This window comes from Rhinoderma darwinii, chromosome 5, assembly GCF_050947455.1.
Source record: "Rhinoderma darwinii isolate aRhiDar2 chromosome 5, aRhiDar2.hap1, whole genome shotgun sequence".
In the NCBI taxonomy this organism is placed as follows: domain Eukaryota; kingdom Metazoa; phylum Chordata; class Amphibia; order Anura; family Rhinodermatidae; genus Rhinoderma; species Rhinoderma darwinii.
The window spans coordinates 164,226,506-164,253,862 of NC_134691.1; the positions used below are offsets into that span (position 1 = coordinate 164,226,506).

The 27,357-nt window shown below is 40.8% G+C and overlaps 1 protein-coding gene across 7 annotated transcripts in view; it reads left to right on the forward strand.

The window, feature by feature from the left end:
- Positions 1-27,357, forward strand: part of PIGN (phosphatidylinositol glycan anchor biosynthesis class N) — a 372,057-nt gene that overhangs the window by 66,193 nt on the left and 278,507 nt on the right. For all 7 annotated transcript variants that reach the window (XR_012847699.1, XM_075826730.1, XM_075826731.1 and 4 more), the window contains 5 exons: positions 1,005-1,103; positions 1,762-1,868; positions 8,001-8,125; positions 11,949-12,079; positions 13,710-13,817. Coding sequence is in view for 6 of the 7 variants with exons in the window: in XM_075826730.1 (XP_075682845.1) it covers positions 1,005-1,103; positions 1,762-1,868; positions 8,001-8,125; positions 11,949-12,079; positions 13,710-13,817 (570 nt within the window). In the remaining variant the exon portion in view is untranslated. The remainder of the gene's footprint in view (positions 1-1,004; positions 1,104-1,761; positions 1,869-8,000; positions 8,126-11,948; positions 12,080-13,709; positions 13,818-27,357) is intronic.

A 27,357-nucleotide genomic window follows, 5' to 3' on the forward strand; every position in this document is an offset into this window, starting at 1 on the left:
TAGCAATAAATGTCTTCAGTTATTCGTTTTTAATAATATCCATGAAGCCTTCTGCATTTGAAACCTGTGACCTTTCCAAAAAATGAAAATCTGTATGTCCTTGCTGGAAAATGGTATGATAAATTATGTAGGCAACGCAAGCACAGAAATAATTGTAGAGCGTAATAAGCACTAACATTTACATTGTGATGGTTGTGGGTGTAGGAGCTAGATCTTCCAAAATAATTATTTCAGAAGTCTTATGATTCGGTTTAAACTTCTCTTGTGTCAAGTGCTAACTAGATTTTATGGACCCTAAAATCTCTATATATGAGAAGGTTAAAAAGGTTAGCTGGCGAATCACAATTCTCAGGTATGCCCATCACTTCACAAAAACAGGTTCACCAAAGTTGGAGAATTCTCCTGCGATAAAGTATAATATGTTTCTGTATGAAATAAATAAGTACAATGTCAATGCAACCCATCTCTTTGCAAAACTGAAACTTTTATTGCACATTTACACAAAACTGGAACACATCCCTTCAGAAGAAATCAGATACTTGTCAGATCTGTTTGTCTAGTTTAGAAAATACTTCATTCCCTCTCATACAAAGAACCTGCATTAGTTAATGCTACCATCTGCAGTTTGTTAGGGGTTGTTCAGACTTGGCGGATTTGGGCAACGAAAATCTGCAACAATATACACTTCAATGCTAGAAAATGGGGTTTTACAAAAGCCATTCACACTTGGTAGAAAGAAATCTACACAGAATATAGGGCATGATGCAGATTTTAAAATCTCCAGACTGTCCTATAATGTAACTTACCATCAATGTTAATTCTTGAATAAACTGGAACGTAAGGTAGGTTCTCTAGTAACTGTAAGTTTGTTGTATATCATTTTCCGTGATCTCTCTAATAAATTTGTTGCCAAATTTACGGTTTAACTAGCCTTGCATGTTTACATTTCCATTGGTTTACTATGATATTTCATTGTGACATCATTTTGTTATTATTATCCAAAGGTTGGAAGGAAAATCCAGTTGAGTTTGATTCTGTCTTCAATGAGAGTACATACACCTGGAGCTGGGGCAGCCCAGATATCTTGCCCATGTTTGCTAAAGGTATGAACTTTAAAAAATATAACAGGAGCTGGGGTAGGAGAGTTTAGCATTTTGGCATAGCGAAGTCAAGACCTAGATCCAAAAGAAGTGTTGTGACAGGATTGGACCAGGGAGTTAACGTTGTTCAAATGATGTGTGTGACTGATCGACATAGCACCATGGCCCCTTCAGTCTGCTGATCGGTGGTGGTCCCTTAGGAAAGTCCATCAATTTTTTTTTACTCCCGGAAGACCCATTTAAACAGTTACAGCTAATCTGTTAGGTCACGTCTGGCAGAGGGATAGAGCTAAAATGCTGCCTATTTTCAATGCAAACCTGTAAATTTGGATGCAGAAAAATGTATGAAATATCTCAAAAGGTTACAAAAACAGTAAAGTTAAGTATTATAGGTTTGGCCTTTTTATGACACCTGTGTCAAGTTTTTGTTACTTTAACAGACATAATAGTGTAGGCTTACGTGTTATTCCAGTAAAAAAAACAAATGGTAAAACTAACAGCACCATTATAAGTCAAAAGGATCTGTTACAAAACCTAACCAAACAGATGTTGCGTAGCAGTCATACATATTTTCAAAACCGAATACATGATGCTAGTCTGAACAGAGGCGTTAGCATGCAGCAACTGTACTGTAAATCATGTTTTGTAATTGTCATCGCAGGTGCTAGTGGCAACCATGTATTTACACACTGTTACTTGGCAGAAAGTGAAGACTTTGCATCTGAAGATGCCACCAAACTGGATTCATGGGTTTATGATCATGTAAAGGTCAGTACAGATATGTTCTATTGATCAACATATAAATGTTCCAGAATGATTAACAAATTTAGCACAATTATTAAATCAATTTTTCGAGAACAATTGTGTAGATGGTTTTTGACACCCTTGCTCTCTTGCATTAATTTCATTTTTCACATTGCCAAATACAAGACGGTTTTCAATGTTATTTGTTTTAATTTTATTCTAAGTCTTGAACAGGGGCCATTTTTATACACCAATAGACTACATCCAGTAGTCCACAAATATAGAATCCTCGCTAACTGCCAGTGTATTGAAGCTTAACTTTTAGTATGTATATCTATTTAAAAAACTGTTACGCTCAAATCAAGTACTTCAACTATGATTTTTGTTAAAAGGGCTGCGGTATAATTTTGTATGTTTCAATGTAACTGCTATTTGCAGCTAATCTGTATATATGACCAGTCGGAGCGGTAGAGCTCAGACCCTCCACATAAGCATTGTTTTCAGATGAATTAAAATTACTGCAACACCTTGCTGTAGCTAAATAGAACAGGCTTAGGACAACATTCACGTGGATGATAAAAAAAACATTTTCATAGGCACAGTCCGCTAACCCAACATATCTGTGAAAATCTTTTTTAGTTCATTTTCCCTAAGCATAGAGGAGGGAGCATTTGCAAATCTGCCGGCTAAACACTTAAATGTCCATCTTTAAAGTATAGCTAAACGTTTGACAAACTTCTGACATGTCATAGTGACATGTTAGAAGTTTGGATTGGTGGGGGTCCGAGCTCTGAGACCCCACCAATCGCTAGAACAAAGCATCTGAAGTGCTCGTGTGAGTGCTGAGCCGCTTCGTGTCTGTTCGGCTATTTCCGGAAATAAATGTATCTGTGTACGGATTCAATAGAAAGTCTATGAGCCCGTACACCCATACCTCGGCTTTCCGGAAAAAGCAGAACAGACACGAAGCAGCTGAGCGCTCGCATGAGCACTTCAACTGCTTCGTTCTAGTGATTGGTGGGGGTCTCAGTGCTCGGACCCCCACCAATCCAAACTTCTGACATGTCTCTATGACATGTCAGAAGTTTGTCAAACGTTTAGCTACACTTTAAGCTTTATTCACTTTAGCCTCATGGCTACCATCCTTAACAGTGCCGTGATGGCTTTGACTGATCTGTTTTAACATTGATCCCAATGAATCCTGACTAATTCCATTGACTTTTATAATGCTTATGTTCGTTTTCTATCGTGCTTTTTTTTTTTCTTTACAAGAATAGTGCTGAATTTTGCTACTTTTAGTATCTAAAAGCAATACAAACCATGTGAACAGAATCTTAATTGTATATTTCTAATACTCTAGAATAATACTTAAGATTTACCCTACATACTAAATGACAAAAAGTTTTATATTTTAAAGGTGTGTGACATATCATGTGGAACTATTATATTCTGTTTGAATTTATTAAGTTTTATAGGCAACTAAATTGAGTTTTACATTTTGTGACATTTAAAAGCTATGGACACCTTTGAAAAATGATTATTAGATATGCCAGTGGAGTTATAAAAAAAATCAAAAATAAAAAGTTTCAGGCTTCAAGAGACTCTGTCACCACATTATAAGTGCCCTATCTCCTACATAAGGAGATGGGCGCTGTAATGTGGGTCACAGTAATGCTTTTTATTTAAAAAAACGATCTGTTTTCACAACGTTAGGAGCGATTTTGGTTTATGCTAATGAGCTTTCTTAATACCCAAGTGGGCGTACAAACTTTCGACCAAGTGGGCGTTGTACAGAGGAGTGCATGACGCTGACCAATCGGCATCATGCACTCTTCTCCATTCATTTACACTGCACTAGCGATATAGATATATCGCTATGTGCAGCCTCATATACAAGCCCTAACATTACTACAGTGTCCTGATAATGAATACACATGAAATCCAGCCTGGACGTCATGTGTACTCAGAATCCTGACACTTCTGACTCTTTTTTTTGTGAGATTCCGGCAAGTGAAACCAAATCTCGTTTAGCTCCGTGATCTCGCAAGATTTCGTATCCGTTGCTGGAATCTCGCAAAAAAGAGTCAGAAGTGTCAGGATTCTGAGTACACATGACATCCAGGCTGGATTTCATGTGTATTCATTATCAGGACACTGTAGTAATGTTAGGGTTTGTGTATGAGGCTGCACATAGTGATATAACTATATCGCTAGTGCAGTGTAAATGAATGGAGAGGAGTGCATGATGCTGATTGGTCACTGATTGGTCAGCGTCATGCACTCCTCTGTACAACGCCCACTTGGTCGAAAGTAAAAGTACGCCCACTTGGGCATTAAGAAAGCTCATTAGCATAAACCAAAATCGCTCCTAACGTTGTGAAAACAGATCATTTTTTTAAATAAAAAGCATTACTGTCATCTACATTACAGCGCCGATCTCCTTATATAGGAGATAGGGCACTTCTAATGTGGTGACAGTCTCTTTCAATCTCCATGTCTTTCTTTTTTGACACGCTGATAATTCTGTTTACAACCTGCTCCTAGTTTGACTTTTCAATTGTGGTTTTATCCCTTCTAGTAATATATGCTGGATGTGAGTTCTGTGACTCGAATGCCGCTGTCTTCACCAGCTCTCATGTATTAGCACAGCTTTATCCCTGTACTGCTTTCTCCTTCTACAGCCCATGAGAGATCTCTTCTCGTGTGTGTGATCTCTTCTCCTTCTGCAAATTCTGCCACTTGTGCACTTCTCCCTATCGTTACTCTGATAAAGTACAGCCTGTGTTTCCCTGCCCATGCTCTGCTGTGGGTTCTCTCCTCCAGGAGCGTGGGGCAGGCGGGGCATGTGCCCTGAGCGCAACTAAGAGGCAAGGTGGGGAGGCACCAGTTCCTGCTGCCTCTCTGAGGGGGCAGCGGTGCCACTGAAACCAGCCGCCGCCACCCCCTCCTCCACTTTAATTGTACCTACGTCTTTCAACGATGCAAGCAGCGAGATTACTTCTTTGCGTCGTTGAAAGGCGCTGATTGACAGGACAGTCATTCTGCCCTACCAATCGGCACCTTTCATTAGACGCAAGCGGTGCGATGACGTTATCGCGCCTTTTGCGTCGTTCATCCCCAGCAGACCTGCTTAGAAGAAAGTATGTCTGCATTGCCACCGGACGGTGCGGGAACGGGATTAAGGTGAGTGTTAATAATTTTTTTTTTTTTTATCCTAATAAGAATATGAGTGTCATGATCTACAGCGGGGCTTTAACTACAGGGATCGGCTCTATCTACAGGGGGGCTATGTGTGAGGCACTATATACAGGGGTGGGCTAAATGTGGAGCACTATCTACAGGGGGAGTTATACGTGGGGCACTATATAGAGGGGGGCTGCAAGTGGGGCACTATCTACAGGGGTGGCTCTATGTGGGGCACTATCTACAGGGGATCTATGTAGGGCACTATCTACAGGTGGCACGGTGTGTGTGTGTGTGTGTGTGTATGTGTGTGTGGGACAGAGCGTATGGTGCTATTATAATCAGGGACACAGTGCATTGTACGTTTATATTTAGGGGCGTAGTGTGTGGCATCATGAGAACCTTATCTTCGTTTTATAGGTGCAGAAATTTTTTAAAAGGGAGAAGCTGAAGAAATGGACTGTGGCCGGAGAAGTCATCATAGATGTCTGGACCGGATGGAGAAAAAAAAAACAACTAGAATCGGATGTCACCTGTGAGTCACTTAATGTAAATGTTTATTCTGCCACTAGTCAGTACTGTAGTCACTGTGTGATCTGCAGCGAGATGATGGGTGGTATGATTTTTTGTGAAACTGCATCTTCCAGCATATCCTTACCTTTGTTCGGGCCATGCTGGCAGCTGTATACAATTTAGTGCAAACATATACTGCAGGGGTTGCACTAAATCGAGCTGTATTTGTTCTGGTGTTGTATATATGTACTGTGCTTGGTTCTGGTGCTGTATATATGTACTGAGCTTGGTTCTGGTGTTGTGAATATGGAACTATATTGCTTGTAAAATGTACAAATGGTTTTATTCTCGAGTTACACAAGAAATGTGGGGAAAAAAAATGACACTTCATTGATTGGAAGGGAAAACAAACATGGTGAGGGGGAGGGAGATGTCAGCAAAGCGGTTTGAGGGGGGGGGGGGGGGGCGTGCGCTGCCTCCAAACAAACTTTCCCCACGGTGCTGGAGAGCCTAGCTACGCCTAGGCTCTCCTCCCTGTTTAATCCTCTCTTGCAGATTCTACAATATTTTATCTACTCCTTATCTAAGGTCCTGTTCACATCCGTTTGTGATGTCCGCTTAGTGTGTCCAACTGGCAAGGCTGGTTCAAAAAGCGTATACTTTTTTTTTTTTTTTTAAATAGGTGATGTATGCCAACATACCACATGCTCCTACTGTGCTGGCAGCCGTTCTGCATTCGGGAGCCATGGAGACTAGCAGGACACTCTCACCGCTGGCCGCACGGAATAAAGGCAGTCCATGCTGTAGTTACATGCAGAATCGCAAATGCAAGTTATTTAAACAAACTATTATTGTGCACACTCCTGCTCTATAATCGTTTTTCTATATAATGTCAGTGAAACTAGACGTATTCTTTAATGAATATTCTTAAAATCCATAGAGTGGGATGCAACTAAATGGAATCCATCAAAGTCTATGTTTAACAGTATGTATGTTAAACGTATACCAAAAATGTTCTGTGAACAGGGCCTTATACAGCTTGTTCTACTGTGTTCAAACTCCTCCCCTCCCTGATGGTATCTCTAAGGCCTCATGCACACTTCCATTACTGTTTTCATGGTCGTTTTTCACGGATCCGTGTGTCCGTGATTGGATTAGTGTGGTTCCTGTGTGTACTCCGTGTAAACTTCCGTTTTTCCGAGCACCGCGCATGGTACTCACTTTCCAGGGTGCTGAAAGAGTTACGATCAGTGCTGGATAGAGAGAAGAGGCTGCACTGATCGGCAGTAACTCTTTCAGCACCCTGGACAGTGACTATCGCTGGACAGTGAGTACCATGCGTGGCGCTTACAATATAGATTTCTAAAAATACATTTATACTTACCCAGAACGCCCTGCTTCTTCCTCCAGTTCGGCCTCCTGGGATGACGTTTCATCCCATGTGACCGCTGCAGCCAATCACAGGCTGCAGTGGTCACATGGACTGCCACGCCATCCAGGGAGGTCGGACTGGATGTCAAAAGAGTGACGCGTCACCAAGACAACAGCCGTGGTACGTATGAACTTTTTGTTTCTATCGCTATCTATCCAGCACTGATCAGCAGCCTCTTCTCTCTATTAGTGCTTGATAGAGAGAAGGGGCTGCCGATTAGTGCAGTGCAATATCTCTCTCTACTTGTACTTCTGCCTGCCCGGCTGTTGCTAGGCAACGGCTCCTTCACACATGGACGGCACACGAATACCTTCCTTGTGCCTTCAGTTTTTTTGATGGACCCATTGACTTGTATGGTCCCCACGGTCACAGAATCTCAGAACAAAGTAGGACATGCTCCTTCTTTTGTTGGAACAGAAGAACGGGACCGTCAAAAAAACTGAAGTGTGCATGGCCCCATTGAAATGAATGGGTCAGGGTGCTAGCCGTCAAAAAAACGGCTAGCAGCCTCAAGGAAAAAAAGGAAGTGGGCATGGGGCTTAAGGGCTAACAACCGTTCACACAGCCGTTGTTGTAACAGACTGTGTGAAGGTCCTATTTTTGGTCGTTTTCACGGATCCCTCAATAGACTCATGTCTATGAGGGATCCGTGAAAACAGGTCCATTTTTCACGTCCGAGTTTACACTCGTTTGTCTGAATAAGCCCTAACACTGAGAAGAAAGGAGTGGGAGAACAGAGAGAGCAGATGTCAGCCGGACTGTAGCCAGGACCATTTCAGGAGCAGCAGCACAGCCAGCTTTGTACAGGAGCTGCACAGACTACAGCAATAAAATAGTACAAAATAGGAAATTTTTAATGAAGACTATTTAGAAAGGAAGTTTCTTCATTTTGCATTTAGGAATCAAATGAGCAATAAAAATATCCAATGCAAAAGTCTCCATAGCCTTTAAATTTCTACTATTCTATTACTTTTAGCAAATGTATCTAGCCTTAAAATTCAAATGTACAATCATATTTCCTCTTTTAGTCCTTTTTCAGGTCTGCTCACAGCAACCACATATTGTTACATAAGCTCAATGAAGATAAAGTAGTTTTTTTCCTTCATCTCCTTGGATTGGATACTAATGGACACGCTCACAGACCAGGTTCACAGTATGTATCTACCACGTGCAACCAGTTCACTGAAGAGTGCACTTCTGTTCTGGCACACAATATCTGTTCTATACAATGCAATATACCTAGAACCTATAGATATTCATTCAGATCTGACCATATTTTCAGTAGCATGCTACATTTATAAATAAATATCAGTTACACAGAGTAGTAGATCAGGAAATGTATGTACTATTTGCTATGTAACCACCTTTAGCCAGGTACTGTACTGTAGTAGCCTTCATTAAAGTTTGTCCCTAAGCATTTGTTACCTGTGTAGAAGATCGAGATAACTGTAAAAAAAATAAGAGCGTGCTTATAGGGAAATCCAGTCTAACTGATCTTCTGAGTCACAAAATAGTGGAGTTACCCCTTTTTAAGGAAATTTTTAATTTAGTACTAGACTATGTGTACCTTTTTATATACTTTCACCGTGAAAGTATTCAATTTTGGAAACTGGGAAGGCCTTTTCCAGGGTGGCCATGCCAGCTCCCTGCACAACTTTACTTCCATAAAAATAATTTGGTGTAGAAGGCTGCAAGAGCTACACTTTGTTAGAAGCTCTCTGCTCCGACTAATAGAGGGAGGTCCTGAGCAGAACAAAAGGGATGGTCACGATGACGGTACACCTTTTAACCCTTTCTCTGCCAAGGATGCATCTCATACATCCTGGCACGAAGACACTTCCGTAGCCAAGGAAATATTTGATAACAATTTTGGTGGTTTTATGAAAACAGGCCCAGGTCTACATGCACTTAAGTGGTTTGTATGAACTCTGCACATCTTGAACTTTTATTTTAAGATCTGTAGTGTGTCTAATTTTCTGCTTAGGTCCGTTCTTTTGGCACAAATATCAATTTGTATGCATTTTTTTGAGAAAAATTACACTTTGATGCAAAAATTCATGAAGGTTTCTGTGTGCGTGTATAAAGGGCAAAGTGTCATTTTGACAATCAGGTGTCTTCTTTCAGAAAATATGTATGTATTGGGGTCTAGTATATATTTTTTTTCAAGTCAAAAGTGTGAAAATCGCCCTGTCTACTAGAGATTCAAAAATTTCCAGAAACCCCTTGCAGCGAAAGGTTTAAAGTCATTGTTTTAGGAAAGATATTGATGGCATATTTCTAGGATCGTGGGATGGATTGGGTCCAACCACTGTTTTGTTTTTAAAGCAAATTTTCCCAAAAATGTAATTTTGGTACTATGTCTGCCTTTTGTAAAAAAAATTTATTTTTGCAATGCATCTAAGAACAAAATTAAGCAATTTAGCAAATCTTGATTAAAAATACTCTACTAGTTTGTGCAATCAGCTTCTTTTCATATCCATGCGTCCCCATGGTTACAAAATCAAAACCCTATGTTGCCTGATCCTGCCGTCATTTCCCCTGACCCCTAGTCTACGGACCGTAGGAGCTGCAGATAGAAGATGGTAACACGTGACTGCAGGTACAGATTAAACGCCAGGTGTGTTTGTAGTCTGTAATCATGCAGACACGGTGGTCTGCGTAGGAGCTCTATGTACATTACACATAAAGCGGTGTCATTGTAATCATTATTCCATAGCAAAATCAGTTCATAGCATTGGTCAATGAATCGCGTAAGCCCTGAACTATACAGTGAGTGAGATTAGAGGAGCACCAACCACCCCATGTTGAAGTACATTTAGCAGGACATCCACGGTTCTTATATACAATATTATCATACGGAAGGATGTCAGTTATCAGCTTATAAAATTGGCGATAATCGGTGTCCTATCAGCCATCCATCACATAGCCACCGCCTTTCTAGCCATGAAAAGTACCTTCCTGAGGAAAATCCTCATGTGCCGACCACCCTTCCTCCGACATCAAGCCCAGTAAACACAAATCTGGGGTGAGTTTGACCTCCTTCCCCACCAGCTCCGTTAATAAGGATACAACCCACTCCAAAAGGCAGAGACCAACGGGCAGTGCAACATGAGATGTATAGAATCCGCCCTATCCTCCACCATGTCTATGACAACAAGAGAAATCCATCCTTCCCATGTGTCGTAATCTGATCGGTTTTAAGTAACCTTGATGTATGATATATAGTTGCACAAATTTATTGTTAACCGCTGGGGAGACTAATAATTGGGAGCTCTGGGCCTCCTTCCAATCCTCAACAGACAATTAGGGAATCCGTTCCCTCCATTTACTTTCTGCTACGATGGGTTCCTGTAGTATTTTAGCATCCATCAAATGGGAATAAATAATAGACACGTACCCTGTCCGTGTTTGAGTGTCTAAAACGGCCCCTAGAGGACGTCGGGAGAACGTGGTGGAAGCTGGCGGAAACTGAGTAGTCACATGCAGTATAATATTTCCCTCTGAGGTACCGTAAAGGACTCGCGAATCTCACTCACGAAATTATCATCATTCAGTAATTGTGACGTAACACGTAACTCCTTAGAAATCCAGTAACTACCCCGACTATAAAGCTATTACATTATTTAACCCGCACGGTGAACGCCATAAATATAAAATAAAAAACAATGGAAATATTGCTATTTTCTGTGAATCCGGACTTAAAAAAAAAAAAAATGTGATAAGTGATCAAAAAGTCGCATCTACTCCAAAACGGTACCAATAAAAACTGCGTCGTCACGCAAAAAAAAAGCCCTCACACAACTGCATCGGCGGAACAATAAAAAAAGTTATGACTCTTCAAGTATGGAGACACAAAAACAAAGAATTTTGAAAAAAAAGTGTTTTTACTGTGTAAAAGTAGTAAAACATACAAAATCTATACAAATTTGGTATCTTTGCAATCGTAACAACAAGCTGAATAAAGTTTAGTGTGTTTATTTATACCACACGGTAAACGGCGTAGATTTAGGACGCAACAAAGAGTGGCAAAATTTCAGTGTTTTTTCTATCCCCCCCCCCCAAAAAAAAGTTAATAAAAGTTAATCAATAAATATGTACCATAAAATGGTGCTATTAAAAAATACAACTTGTCCCGCAAAAAACAAGACCTTATACAGCTATGTCAACGCAAAAATAAAAGAGTTATAGCTCTTCGAATGCAAATATGGAAAAACATAAAAAAATACCTTGGTCATTAAGGTTTAAAATAGGCTCGTCATTAAGGGGTTAAAATATATTTTCGTACTCTATTCAGTTATTTCTAGGTTAGCTTGGTCTACAGATACTAATGGTAGCCTTTGGGGTTTTCACTCAGATTACCACTTTATCCTGAATGACAGAAGAATTTTCTGCTCTGTCTCGGGAAGTGTCAGTCTTTACCATTCTTTTTCATGATCCTAAAAGATCAGGATGATCCCCCAAATATCAGGATGTACATGCCCTGCCCAGAGTATTTTAAAATGTGCTAAAGTGCATGCTAGAGGAGAGAGAAAATATTACATTTGTAATACACTAATAAAATATGCAAACTATCTGTAAGCAATTCAACCACGGGCCTCCTGGAATGGCTCTTTTTTTATGTCATAAAATTTCCCTAAATAATTTCCTTCAGTGCTATTTCAGAAATGCATCAAAACTCCAGAACATCTGTATGTTGAGTTGTTTTTTGCCAGATCTATAGTATGAGGTGTTTGTGCCTCTAGAGAGTTAGCTGTATTGTTCATGAAATGAAATGGTCTCAGGCGAATGAATGTGACATGAAGGTCACTTGCGTCTTCAGACATTTGTCAGATCTCTCCATGAGAAAGAAAATTAATAACTAGCTTTCTTTCCAAATGTGCTTGGGAAAATGGAACCTATTGCACTTTCCTGTCTTTTTTTCATTTCTTGCCTGCTTATCATTACAATGATTGTGTTTCTGATCCATTCCCAAAAAGCGAGTACAAAGACAATGTGAAGAAAGTTGATGAAGGAGTCAAAGAGATGGTAGCCCTGATTGAAGACTTTTATGGAAATGATGATAAAACCGCTTTCATCTTCACCTCTGACCACGGCATGACAGACTGGGGTGAGTTCGATCTGTACATGGCTGTGTATTATTCCTTACAGTATTTTCAACAATTCTTTGTATCATTTCCTTTTGTCAAAAATAAAGCAGTCACACGAGAATTCTCCTTGAATAAGTATCTCGATCTGTGATATTTGCGAAGCTGATTGTGAAAGTTTATCAGGGTGTATCAGCCTTGCAAAGAAAAATACATCAGAACAATGCTTACTGCATTCACTGAATAAAAGTCTCCAAGGGCCTCTGTGGGACCTTAGAAAAATAGATCAACACTGTTTTTAAGCATTCGCTAAAATACACTGGATGACTGGTTTACTCTGTTTTATTTGTTATATTACGACTTCTGTATTCGTACCCTTCTACATGACATTACTAGAAGCAGTACAGGTATTGTGGGATGAGTGGTGCCATATGCCTATAAAACTTTTATCATATCTGTATCTATTTAAGTGATTTTGCCACATTATTGGTCTTAAGGTAGAGAGCCTAACAAAAACTCATATCGATGATTGGACCATGCTAAATAATTAAATCCAAATCTATACAGAAAAACATGACAATGGCATGTTTATAAATATACAAAAAATCTTTATTTGATCATACGCTATAAAATATACATAAATAAATTAAAACTAACAAAACCTTCACAAAGGAGAAAAGTTTCCTCTTTATATATATATATATATATATATATATATATATATATATATATATATATATATATATATATATATGCGCGCCGCATGTAAGGGGCCTTGACACAGTCTACACATCCATGTCATCCACATTCTACTCCTTTTCTCCTTTTTTGTGAAGGTTTTGTTTTGTAATGTGCGAGGTAATTGGAGGAAACCCACGCATGCAGTGCTATGTTTCCTATCAAACCGACGGACATATTGGCGGACCCATCTTCATGATTGATCCATGACAGTATTGTGGCTTCTGTTTTATATAAAAGCAGCCACAATGCAGATGGGAACAAAGCCTAAGTGATATACCTAAGAAATTGGGTAATAGGTTATCAGAAGGACTTGCATTCGGAAAGTCTTCAGAACCTTTACATTTTTTCACATTTTGTTACGTTGAGGTCTTGTGATCAAATAAAGAAAAAATGTAAACTCTCTGGAGAGACCTGAAAATGGTTGTCCACCGACGGTCCCCATCTAACCTGACAGAGCTTGAGAGGATCTTCAGAGAAAAATGGCAGAAAATCCCCAAATCCAGGTGTGAAAACCTTGTGGCATCATACCCAAGAAGACTGGAGGCTGTTATCGCTGCCAAAGGTGCTTCAACTAAGTACTGAGTAAAGGGTCTGAATACTTATGTCAATGCAATATTTTCGTTTTTCCTTTTCAATAAATTAGTAAAGGTTACTAACATTCTGTTTTCACTTTGTTGTTATGGGGGTATTGAGTGCAGAATGATGGGGGAAAAACTTTGCACAAGGCCTCAAGATAACAAAATGTGAAAAGATCTGAAGACTTTCTGAATGCGCTGTATATCTACTTGTTTTTATGTTTGGGGAAATGTTCTTTAAATATAAATTAATATAAAATAATTAGGTTAGCTTAGTTTAAAATGCTATGAGTTTATCATCCACCATTGACCGCTTTTGGGAATACTTGTTTACCAGGTTCCCATGGTGCTGGTCATCCTTCAGAAACCTTGACACCACTAGTTGCTTGGGGAGCTGGAGTTCATCAACCAAGGGAAAATATTTTACTTGACACTTTTTCAACAGGTAAGAGATTTTAATAATATGGAAAGTAAATGGAGAGCGTATTGTAAACTTAAGTCACATTTCTAATCTGATGAAACAAACTCTAGGTATTAAAATCTGCATATAAGATAAAAGCACCATTTTACAAAAAAGTCGATTTTGCCGTCCATCTGCCTTGCTTATAGAATCCAAAAAGTCTGATATTTCATTACTTTTTCATAGCAAAAGAACTTCAATGTAAATGTACAAATTCACAAAACTGACCGTTAACCAATTAGGTACTTCGAGTACAAAAATAACCTCGTTCAGATATGTAGAAGTTTCCAGTTGCAGATATTTCTTCATTAAATCTGCTGTGTGTGATAGTAGAAGATTTTGTATTAACATTCGAGTTTGGACTTTCTCACTGAAGGTACTGTACCCTTGTGTATATTTTTCTAGGACTGTCCAGTAATCCAGAATATGTTCTAATTTGTCACCTATCAGGTCTCCTATCGGATTAAAGGGATTTTTCTGTACATTTATATATAGCCACACATGATTTTTGTTGTGCTAATAGTCCTCACCTACCTTCTGCTAAAACGTTCTCATTATATGACATTTTCCTCTGTGACATTATATTGTAATTATATATTCAATCATTATCGGAACCTTGTTACCCTCCTCCAGGGGGCAGAAGAAACAACCAGAAAGGGCACTAATGGACACTGTATTAATATATAGAAATTATATGGCTACTGTACAGATAAGTTGTGAATAACTAAATATCTGAGCCGTGTACTCGGGGACTAAAAAAATCATAATTGACCTATAGAAAACAGTTAAAGCAAATTAGGAGTAGGAAACCGGAAAACTGTTTGTTTCTTGTAGTTAATTCAAGGTTAATTGTGAATATTTTTCCACTTTCTTGCTTTATTTGTATGGATTGGGCACATAAACGGCTATCTGTTTATTTACTAAATTGTGTGTAGTTCTTATGAAATGTAAGGCAGGTGAATGGGCAAACTAGTGAGAATTCGGAGTAATAAAGGAATTGTCTGGGTTTTTTGTTTCGGTGAATGTATTTTTAATGTTTTATATGGATTATTTTCTCCTTGAACGCGGTTATAATAAACGTGCTTTGAAAACTAGGGTAAGCTAATAGCAACGTGGTTTTCCTGCCTCCTAAAACAAACCATTACACATCCATTCTTTATTTTTTTATGACCTGAAAAATGTCACGAGGCAACATTCTCCTTTGTAGGATACTGTGCTTTTCGAACAGCCATTGTAGATTAATGCATTAAATGAAGATAATATACTGTATATTGCAGCTTGTTTCTTGAAAAGGACAAGAGGCCGGTGAATCTTAATGCATATTCCGGTTTCAAGCCAGACCGAAATGTCCTAGGTAACCTGTCAAGGGACATTTTGTTATGTCACATTGTCTCTGAAGTATAAACTGAAAAGTTAAAGTTTTAGAAAGGAGTACAGGTGAAAGTTCCAGTAAATTTACAGCTGAATACCTAATCCAACAGGTGCTTTATTATGCTTTTTTTTTTAATTTTTATCTATGACTTTAACTTGATTGAATGGGTTTTCCCACCTTCTGGAACCCCCGCTGAACCGCACACTGTAATGTTTGCACGATCCAGGAAGCACCCCGACCCCCATTGTTGATACATGTGCAGCGGCTTGTCCATACAGGCATCTGTGCCTGGTATGGCAGCTCCGTCCCATTTAAGTAAATGTACTACATTCAAGTAAAAGTTTATTAAACTCGTGTGTACGGTGTTGTGCCTGTGTAAACAATGAAGGGACCAAAGCGCTTAGTTGCACCCCCATCGGTCAAATATATTCTAAGGATAGGTCATTAATGTTTAAGTCCTGATAAAATCCATTAAATAAAGCCTTGATTTTAAGTATTCTTGAAAGAGACATTTGTACTAAACCTAGGGCTGGGCAATTAATCGGATAAAAAACAAAATCAAAATTCAGCGCAGATAACAGACGTCCTCTTGCACATTATACTGTGCCAGGGCAGCTATGGGGGCATTATACCGCTTGGAGGGCAGCTCTACGGATGTTAAACTCTGTGGGGGCACATATGCGGGCATTATACTGTGTGAGGGGCAGTGTCTGATGTATATATTATATGGTAGTATCCAGCAGGCTCACGGGACCTATATATATATATATATATATATATATATATATATATCGCAGTCGGGTTGGAGTATGGAGCGGGCTCATAGGCAGACACTTCAGTGTAACGAGAATGATGTTGCTCTTTTAACCCATTAGATGCCACTGTCAAAAGTGACCGCGCGTTCTGTGATGTTGCATCCCCTCCACGATGTGATCGAGGGGTACCGATGCTTTGCATGGCAGCCTGAGGGCTTCATAGGAGACTTTAGGTATATCATGTAAGCGATCCAGCGGTAACTGGTTCAAGTAATAAAGTTAAATACAGTTAACCGCATTCCAGAAGCCATAACTTTTATTTTTATTTTTCCGTAGCCGTATGAGGGCGTTTTTGTTTTTGTGGGACGAGTTATTTTTTGCGGTGCAAGTTCTAGTTTTTATTGGTATTATTTTGGAGTACATGCAACTTTTTGTTCCTTTATTTTGGTGAGCTAAGATGACAAAAAAAAACAGCAAATCTGGTAAAACAAAATAAAAAAAATGCTGCCGTTTTAACGTGCAGGTGAAATTACGTTATATTAGAATAGTACAGGCTTTAATGGACGTGATAATGGCAATTATGTTAAATTATTATTTTTTTATTATGGGCAAAATGGGAAAAGTTCACGTTTAATCGCTGTTACCATATGCTGACATTCTTATGTATTGCAATGTATGGTGCTTTTAACCAGCTCCTTTTAAACCCCTTCCCGCTCTTAGAAGTACTAATAGATCATGGTAACTGTATCATTCGCGCTCCATGACCTAATAGCACGTCACGGGAGGAACGGCAATTTCGGCCGTCTTCCCGACACATACAGGAGCTGTGACAGATTCTGTCTCGTACAGCAGTTGCTGCAGCTCCTATAGCGGGGACCGATCACTGTGTCCCCGCTGATTAACCCCTTAAAAGCCGCGTTCAATAGCGATCGCGGCTTTTTAGGGGTTAAACCACCATCGACGGCCCGCTACAGGATGCCTAACAATGGCGTCTGGCTATGCCATCTACAGAAGCCTAGTGGGTCCTGACAAAGTCAGGAACCGCTATGCTTGCTGTCCGTGAGTAGCCAACAGCGCCAATACACTGCACTACGCATGTAGTGCAGTGTATCAGAATTGCGATCAGGGCTTCCTGCCCTCAAGTCCCCTAGTGGGACAAAGTAATAAAGTAAAAAAAAGATGTGTAAAAATAAGAAAATAAAAGTAAAAATCTTTTTCGCTGATCAGTCTTTTATGATTAACAAAAATAAACAAACTATACATAATTGTTATCGCCGCATCCGTAATGACCTGAACTACAAAATTGTTTCGTTATTTATCCCGCGCGGTGAACACCATTAAAGAAATTTATAATAAAACATACCAGAATCACAATTGTTTGGTTACTTCACCTCCCAATAAATGGAATAAAAAGATCAAAAAGTCGCATGTACCTAAAAATAGTACTGTTCGAAGCTACAGTTCGTTACGCAAAAAACAAGTCCTCGCACGGCTTTCTTGATGGAAAAATAAAAAAGTTATGGTTCTTAGAATAAGGTAACACAAAAAGTAAATTATTTTTTCCAAAAAGTATTTTATTGTGCGAACACCATAAGACATAAAAAAAACTATGAACATATGGTATCGCCGTAATCGTATCGCTACGCACAATAAAGTGAATATCATTTATAGCGCACAGTGAATGTTGTAAAAAAAAATAGGGTCACTTTTGGGGGATTTCCACTGTTTTGGCACCACAAGACCTCTTCAAACCGGACATGGTGCCTAATAAAAAGGAGGCCTCAAAATCCTCTAGGTGCTCCTTTGCTTCTGAGGCCGGTGTTTCAGTACATTACGGCACTAGAGCCACGTGTGATATTTCTCAAAACTGCAGAATCTGGGCAAGAAGTATTGAGTTGCGTTTCTCTGGTAAAACCTTCTGTTTTACAGAAAAAAAAATGGAATAAAAAGTATTTTCTGCCACACCAATACCCATGTACCTGTACGTGGTACCAGTACAGAGACCCCCAAACCAGACTGCATCCTAGACTACAATAGGTACATGGGAGGGTTGGACTTGTCAGATCAAGCCCTGAAGCCCTACAGTGCCATGCGGTGTGGTATAAGAAGCTGGCCGTGCACATCATACAGATAGCATTGTACAATGTGTACGTGCTACGTTGATGTGCAGGCCAGAGGGAAATTTCCTGGAGTTTCAAGAGGTAGTTATCAAGAACCTAATCTTTAGGGACCAAGAAGGGAGGGTACCCAGTACTTCTGGAAGCGAGGCCACACGCATCGTACCAGGGCAACACTTTCCAGGAGACGTTTCCCAAACTGGCAAGAAGGGAAAAAGTCAAGAGGTGCGAAATCTGCTATAAGGGGGGGATAAGTTAGGATACAATATATCAATGTGACACGTGTCCCGAAAAACCAGGGCTCTGTATGAAAGTGTTTTACAATTTTATCATATATCCCTTGATTTTTAATCTACCCCAGTTTTACTTACCCTGATGCACTCCGCACAGCTTATCCCCCTCCTCTTTCTCTTCTGAGCCCTGCCGTGTGCCCAGGCAGCTGATAACAGCCACATGTAGGGTATTGCTGTAGCCGGGAGAACCCACATTACAGTTTATGGGTTGTATGTCTCCGGTCAAAATGCTCACTACACCTCTAGATGAATGCCTTAAGGGGTGTAGTTTTTAAAACTGAGTCACTTATCGGGATTTTAACTGTACTAGTATCTCAGGTGCTTCTGCATTCACGACTTGGCACCAGAAAATCCCCAGTAGGCCAAATGGTGGGCCTTCCCTTCTAAGCACTGCCGTGTGCCCAGGCAGCAGATAACAGCCATATGTAGGGTATTGCCGTACCCAGGAGAACCCACATTACAATTTATAGGGTGTCTGTCTCTGGTGGTGCATGCTGGGCACAATATATTGGACACTGAAATAGCATACATATATAGAAAATTGCAAATCTCACACTGCACCATCTGCTGCGCATGACCTTTTAGACAATACCTGTGGGGTCAAAATGCTCACTACACCTCTAGATGAATGTCTTAAGGGGTGTAGATTTTAAAAGGGGGTCGCTTCTTTGGGGTTTCCATTGCTTTGATACCTCTGGGGTTCTGCAAATGCGACATGGCACCCGAAAACCCATCCAGCAAAATCTGGACTCGAAAGAACAAATAGCGCTCCTTTCCTTCTGAGCCCTCCCATGGTCCCAAACGGTAGTTTATCACCACAAATGGGGTATTGCCACACTCGGGACAAATTGGGCAACAAAATGGGGTATTTTATTCCTTATGAAAATAAGAAATTTTGAGCCAAAACGACATATATTATTGGAAAAAATTACATTTTTTAATTTACAGCCCAATTCAAATACGCGCTGTGAAAAAACTGTGGGGTCAAAATGGTAACCACAACCATATATTAATTCTTTGAGGGGTGTAGTTTCCAAAATGGGGTCACTTTTGGGGGATTCTGTTTTGGCACCTCAACACTTCTCCAAACCTGGCATGCTGCCTAAAATATATTCTAATAAAAAGGAGGCCCCAAAATGCACTAGGTGCTTCTTTGCTTCTGATGCCTGTGTTCTAGTCCACAAGCGCACAGGAGACACATGTGGGACATTTAAAAAAACTGCAGAATCTGGACAATACATATAGCGTTTCTCTGGTAAAACCTTCTGTGTTCCAGAAAAAAAAATTATAAGATTGAGGCCTCATTTACACGAACGTAATATACGCGCGTGCGACGCGCGTGCTTTGCACGCATGTCGTACGCACCTATATTAGTCAATGGGGCAGTTTAGACGATGCGTGAATTGCGCTCAGCGCGTGTGCGCAGAAAAAAACTCACGACATGTTCTATAATCGTGCGTTTTTCGCGCGCTCACGCACCCATTGAAGTCAATGGGTGCGTGAAAACCACGCATGCCGCACGGAAGCACTTCCGTGCGAACTGCGTGATTCGCGCAAGAGCTGTCAAACTCCTGAATGTAAACAGAAAAGCACCACGTGCTTTTCTGTTTACAAACATCCAAACGGAGTGTCAAATTCGAGATGAGCGCACCGAACTTCACCGGGTTCGGCCAAACTCGTTTTGACCGAAACCGGTAAAAAATGTTCGGGTACGCGACGTCAGGAGACAGTCACTGTCCACGGTGCTGAAAGCGTTAAACTGGTTCAGCACCATGGACAGTGACTTCCGCTCCGAAAATCCATGAACCTGTATAAAAAAAAAGACGTTCTGACTTACCGATAACTCCGGTCCGACCTCCCGGGATGACAGTTAAGTCCAAGTGACAGCTGCAGCCAATCACAGGCCAAGCACAGGCTGCAGCCAATCACAGGCTGCAGCGGTCTCATGGACTGCGGCGTCATCCTGGGAGGTGGGGCCGGATGACAAGAGAGGGACGCGTCACCAAGGCAACGGCCGGGAGCCCGGACTGGGGGAAGCAGGAAGTTCTTGGTAAGTATGAAAGTCTTTTTTTATTCACAGGTTGCTGTATATTGTGTTCGGCATTCACTGTCGAGGGTGCTGAAAGAGTTACTGCCGATCAGTTAGCTCTTTCAGCACCTTGGACAGTGACGGACGTCGACTAGCCTCATCTCTATGATGGCGGCTGCGCGAAAATCACGCAGCCGCGCATCATACACGGATGACACACGGAGCTGCCAAGTGCCTTTTGCGCGCGCAAAACGCACACGCTCGTGTAAATGAGGCCTGAAATTCAGCAAGAAAATTTCACCTTACTTTGCTTTCATTTCTGTGAAATGCCTAAAGGGCTTAAAAAAAAAAAACAACTTTCTAAATGCTGTTAAAATACTTTGTCTAGTTTTAAAAATGGGGTGTTTTATGGGGTTTCTAATACATAGGCCCCTCAAAGCCACTTCAAAACTGAACAGGTTCCTTAAAAAAAAAAAAAAAAGGCTTTTGAAATCATCTTAAAAATATGAGAAATTGCTTTTTATGTTCTAAGCCTTGTAACGTCCAAGAAAATAAAAGCATGTTCAAGAAACGATGCAAATCTAAAGTAGACATATGGGAAATGTGAACTAGTAACTATTTTGGGTGGTATAACCATCTGTTTTACAAGCTGATGCATTTAAATTCAGAAAAATGCTATTTTTTCTAAATTTTCTATAAATTTTGCACTTTTTCACAAATAAACACTGAATATATCGACCAAATTTTACCACGAACATGAAGCCCAATGTGTCACGAGAAAACCATCTCAGAATTGCTTGGATAGGTTTAAGCATTCCGAAGTTATTACCACATAACGTGAAATATGTCCGATTTGAAAAATGGGCTCTGAGCCTTAAGGCCCAAACTAGGCTGCGTCCTTAAGGGGTTATAGGGGTCTTCCAGTCATAAGAAATTGATGCGCTATCAGGATAAGCGATCAATATCTGGTGGGTGTCCAACTCCCTGCACCCCCGCAGATTAGCGGTTTTTGAAGGGGCCGCGTCACTCTTACCAACCCCTTCATGCCTTACCTGATTGTACTGTGAATCGCCGACACACTTGTATCAGTATTGAATGGGAGAAGATTGTAATACTACAAGTGTATTGGCGATTGACACTACAAGCAATGACGACAGTAATGAAGGGGAAGCAGCACTCTTATGAGCACTGTGGGCCCTTCAAGACAGCAGATCGGCGGGGATGCCAGGAGTCGAACCCTCATCTTGAGGATAGGCCATCAATTTCTTATGGCTGGAAAATCCCTTTAAGTCCTGCTTCTGGCAGTATTAATAGGAGCAGGACGATGGTAGACCTGGGTACATTCATTAGGCCCCCAAGCTGCCGTGACAACTATTGGCGCCTCTTGATTTGTGTCGTGAGGGGGAATATGGGCTGACTGAGGTGATCGTCCCCTCTTTCTAAGGCTTAGATGTCGCGGTTGCTATTTACTGTAGCATCTAAGTGGTTAAATGGCCGGGATCGAATTTATCTCCAATCATGGCCATTGCAGTGAGGTGTTGGCTGTAACATGCAACCAACACCCGCTGAGTAGTATAGACCAGACAGTGAGCCCTCTCCATACTCTCAATATTCCAATTTGGTGTGACTAATTATAAAGTAACACTGCTTTAGGTATTGTGACAACCTGGGGACCACTTAGCTCACAGGATCGCCATCTCACGGGTGAGATGGTTGGCACACATAGAAAGTTCAGTCCAACTCCTTGTATGAAAGGTTTAAACCAGCCGCAGCTAGCTTTGTCTTCGCCACAGCAGTCAGTGTTACAACAATAAACATACAAAATAAACCCTAGGCCGTCCAGCCTCTAACTAACACATTCAGTGTCCCTCACTACGAGACACTGAGCCTTGTGCCCAGCACCTCGAAAAACGTTCACAGTTTTACCTCACACGGTGGTGACTCTCACAGGCTAGCATGCCTGTCTTCCCCAGACTGAGAGCCCTGTTTGAACTGCACACCCCTGAATTAAAGAGCCGTCTCGGGTGAAGCCTAACTAAGCTCATCAGACAGCCAAAGACATGGACTGTCTGTATGGAGTGGAAGCCCGCCCTTCTCCTTCACACTCCAGCAAACCAGGCCCTATTCCAGGCTTTACACCCAAGCAACAGCAGAGAAAACCCTCTCTGCTGTACATGCTCCCTCGTTGCTTAAAACCTGAGTTTCTGCACTGTCCAGTAGCTGCACTGCTACAGTATACATCAAGGGGCATAGTAAGAATTTTTGGATTTGTTTGGCGTTTTTTAAAGTTTTAGAGGGCAAAAATATCTGAAAGTAAAATAACTTGGTATTAAAAATGTATTTAGACTGGACAATACTTTTAAATGAATGGATGTGTAATTTAAAAAAGATTACCTAAAACTCTGTACAGGTGTAAATATATTTGAAAGCATTTAATGCATAGACCTGGCTTAGCGGGGCACAGCTTACGTTGGTGGATGGTGTCTTTTCTGAAGCCTCTTTTTGTACACATCTGATATCTTTTCTGGAGTTTTCTTTTCTTCTTGGTGGCGATATTTCTGAGAGAAAATGCTGGCCTTGGATTATACAGCATCTGGAACTTCCCATAGGGTCACTAAATACAACGGCCTTGATAATTTTCTCTTGAAATTATTCGCATGGCACTTTATAGGGCTTTATAACTTAATCAGATAGATCCACCCTGTAATCCAATACGCAGGCAAACTTGTCAGTTGTGATGCTGAAACCACGAACTGGAGCATGGATGCTGCTGTCCATATAAATACTTTTTCTCTGCTTTCTCTTTATGGCAATGTCTGCCAAAGCAGGATTTTGGGGAGAAACTTTTTTAATTTTTTAAATTATACCACAGGCCACTGTAGATCTAGATAAAAGACCCTTCTGAAAAGGAATGCTTTTATAAAAAATTGTCTGCGTAGACATGTTATACCTGGACAAGTAGTGGGTTTAGAAGATCCCAGAAAAAAATTCTACTGATACCCAGAGGGAGGGGCACTCAGGTTAATTCACTTTGGAATCTTTTCTCTCATAAATTCTAAAACAGTGTGTGTGTGTGTGTGTGTGTATACACATACCAGGTGGCACTTTCCCACACCTTGTATATTTTTATTCCTTACCTGGTCCTTTTGTTCGGAAGGCATTAATGGAAATGTGGTGCCTCACTTTAAAATTTACCATGGACCCGTCGACTACTGTGTTTTTTTTCTTGGGTATAAATTTTGGCGAATTTAAGATTAAAGTGGTTGATGACAGGCCTGATCTTGTATAACCTGTCATAATTGGGATCCTCGGGAGTTGGGCAGCGGGTATTTATTACTATATTGCAGGAATTTGAGGCTGTGTTTAAAGGGGTTATGTGGCGACTAACAAGTTAGCAGTTTACTCGCTGCAGTATGGGAGTACGCTCGCTAATATACATTACGGTCCCCCGTCGTGCTGATAAGATTTTAATAGATTTTTATAGCTCTGGCTCCAGTTGCCCAGTCTTCCTTCATGACGACACATCTGTTCGTCATGTGACCGGCCACGCTGTACTCTCTGTACTACTGCTTCAGCAAATACATAGAGTACAGCGGGGCCAGTCACATGACGAACAGATGTGTCGTCATCAAGGAACACTGTACAACTAGAATTTTTGTGTCCCCCCCCCCCCCCCCCAGCACTATAAAAATCTATAATACTGCAGTTTACTGCTAATACTTTTCGTTCCCCTCATAACCCCTTTACATCTTTTCGTTCTCATTGGGATGCAGTAATGGGGGTTATTCTATGCAACATCAGAAGACTAGTAGTCACTGGTCCGAGTTTTTTTTTAAAATAAATTTTTAGGCCCATATTTAGTAACAGGCCCCAAAATTTGAATCGCTTTTTGGGGTTTCTGAGGGTTCAAATTTGAGCTTTGCTGTAATATTAAATTTACATATTCAATGGAGAAAAGTTTTTTTTTCTAATTCTCTGAATCCACTTGGACTCCCGAGGTTGCCGTGGAGTCAGGACTCTGGCTTGCATAATTGTTAGCGGGCGTCCATATCGCCTACCTCGTGTAGGGCATAATTTCCATGCCACTTCTACTCATTCCTGAGTTGTACCTGTTCTCATCCACCACAGCGTTCCCTCCTAATATATTCTGACTGATCTAGATAAGGAGGGGAGATAAATTCCATGCTAAGCCGCTCAATGTCAGAACTCCGCATAGTGTACTGCGCTATTATTTCCGTCAATAAAACGGAAACCTAGCGGAACGGACGCAAACTGAAACCAGCCGAAAGAAAAAAAAAATACCATTGAAATCAATGGTATTCCAAACGGAAATGCTACTTTCCATTTGTATTTCTATTCATCTGTTCCTCTGACGGAACAGATGAACGGAAAAACCAAGTGGAAGGCAAATGAGATGTGAAGAGGGCCTTACATGCATTGCGGGCGATTAGTTAGCGAAATCCGTGCCGTAAATCCTTAGAAAATCCTGAATATTGCCATATTATGAAGTGGGACAAAATGCGGGACATTTATTGCAGTCATTACACAGGTTAAACGGGATTTCGTCTATATAGGGGCATTAAATTACGAAGATGGAGAGCTGGAATCCACCCTGTTGGGATCCTTAGTATACTATGTTTGTTTTACTCGTCCTTATATACACTATATGTTCAAGAGTTTGTGGCTGCCTTACCCTCACACCTATATGGATATCTAATTTTAGAACGATGAGTATTCATGTGGCGTTGGGACCACTTTTGCTGCTATAACAACCTCACTCTTTTGGAAGGCTTTTCACAAAAATTTGGAGTGTGTGTGTGGGAATTTGCCCATTCTGCCAAAAGAGCATCTGTGAGGTCAGGCACTGATTTTGATAGAGAAGGACTGGATCGCAGTCAGCCTTTGATCCCAAAGGCCACATGCACACACTGCGTTTTACGTGTGGATTTCCTGCTGCAAATCCGCAGCGTAATACATTATCAACAAACTAAAGTTTCTAAATGAGATTACAAATAAAATCTACACATTGCAGAATTTTTCCGCACGTAAATGGACCTGCGGTGCAGATATTTTTAATTTTCTTTTCCGTCTCAGAATTGTGTCTGATACGTTGTGTTCTTTTTTTTGTTGTTTTTTTTAAACAAAACGCACCAAAATCTGCAATTTCACCTGCATCTATCTGCGGGTTTTAATGCGGATTTTCCATATCAAATTCTGCAACATGTGCATGTAGCCAAAGGGGTTTGATGAGGTTGAAGTCAGGACTCTAAGCACTCAAGTTCCTCCACACCAAATTCACCCAACCATGTCTTTATGGACTTTGCTTTGTACACATGGGAACAGTGATGCTGGAACAAAAAAAAGGGCTTTTCCCAAACTGTTCCCACTAAGTTGGAAGTGTGCAGTTGTCTAAAATGGCTTTTTGTATGCCGTAGCATTAACATTGCCCTCTACTGGAAGACCCTTGTCTTCACTTACTAGTGAGCAGGCAGAATCTCTTGACACCTCTTGAACCATGTAGAAACTAAAACTAGCTTTAGAGAGAGTATGGTGAATATGTCCCCTGGTATTTATGGCCTTCCAGTGGAAGTGTCTAAAACTTACAATGAGGTCCTACTACACCATCTTTAAGCCGTTTTAATAATGAGGACCTTCTGGCGTAACAGCGTTCTTGAATAAGATAAGGATGTTCAACTAGCAGAAACCTACAGACCTTATTCCGTTGCTTACAGTGGAATTTAAGATTTTAGCCAAAGTATAGACTAACCGGCTTCACCACTGTTAGGCATTAAGCTAGCCTGATCAGGATGTATAACATGTCTTAGGCGTTCAATATCGGACATTTCATTCTGAATATTTAAACCACATCTAGGGTCATCGGGATTCTGTGGTCGCAGCTCTTAATGTGATCGAGGCATTTGTGCTGAATGCTTATACCTCTGGGCCACTCTAAGAAGGGTGGATTTTGGAGATGTCTTTATTTTTTGTGTTCGTAGTACTTCTCCACAACAGCTAGAGCAAATGGACCTCGGTTAGAAGTCTCTTCTCTACAAAGGGGGATGCGTCAAGGGTGTTGTTTGTGGCCATTACTTTTTGCAGTGGCAATTGAGCCCCTGGCTGCCACCCTTAAGACATGTCCTAGTTTGAAAGGTTTTAGATATTGGGATTATGCATATGAATGTGCCACTTAATGCAGATGATCTTCTTACATTTTTTAATGACTGGCCGCAATCTTTGCAGTCTGCCGTATTTATAATTTATTAGTTTGGGTGCCGTTCCAGCTAAACTATAAACCGGGCCAAGTCTGTGATACTCTACCTATACCCTGATTCATTTTCTTTTCTGGACACTTAGATATTTAAATGTAGGGTCAATTTTCAAACTAGGTGTACACGTTTTTACCACGGTAACTAAATAGGATACCCCTAAATTAATCGTCTTAGATTTAAGCAAAAAGGCAGGGTTTGGTGTAAGTTGTCCCCTACAGTTATTGGCTGACTTAGGCAAAAATTTCTCAATGACCCAGCTCCTCTATATGCTTATTTTTGTTCCCTGAGATAAGGAAATTTGGCTTCTGCCTTGTCACGTTGGGTGCGTGTACCCACTGGGCCGTACCGCCTTGACGGTATAGCAGCTGGCCAACAGGGTACAAGTCAAAGTCAATAGTTCGGATAGGTGTACCTGTGGTTACTTCTGATAGTAGGAAAGACCGGCTCGGATGGCACCTTGGCAGTAGGCAGACACCAGGTGTGGTGTAACCAGGAAGGCGTAGTACACATCACAACAGGACTCCAACTCTTTACGGCACTTGAACCAAGATAGCACGGGATACAGGTAGCCGGAATGGGAACACTGGGAGCTGGGAAACACTTAAGGGACCATTTGCAGAGATGAACATAGGTAAATGACAGCAATGCTCAGGCAATGCAGGAAGGGGAAGGGCCCTTCTTATAGTCCAG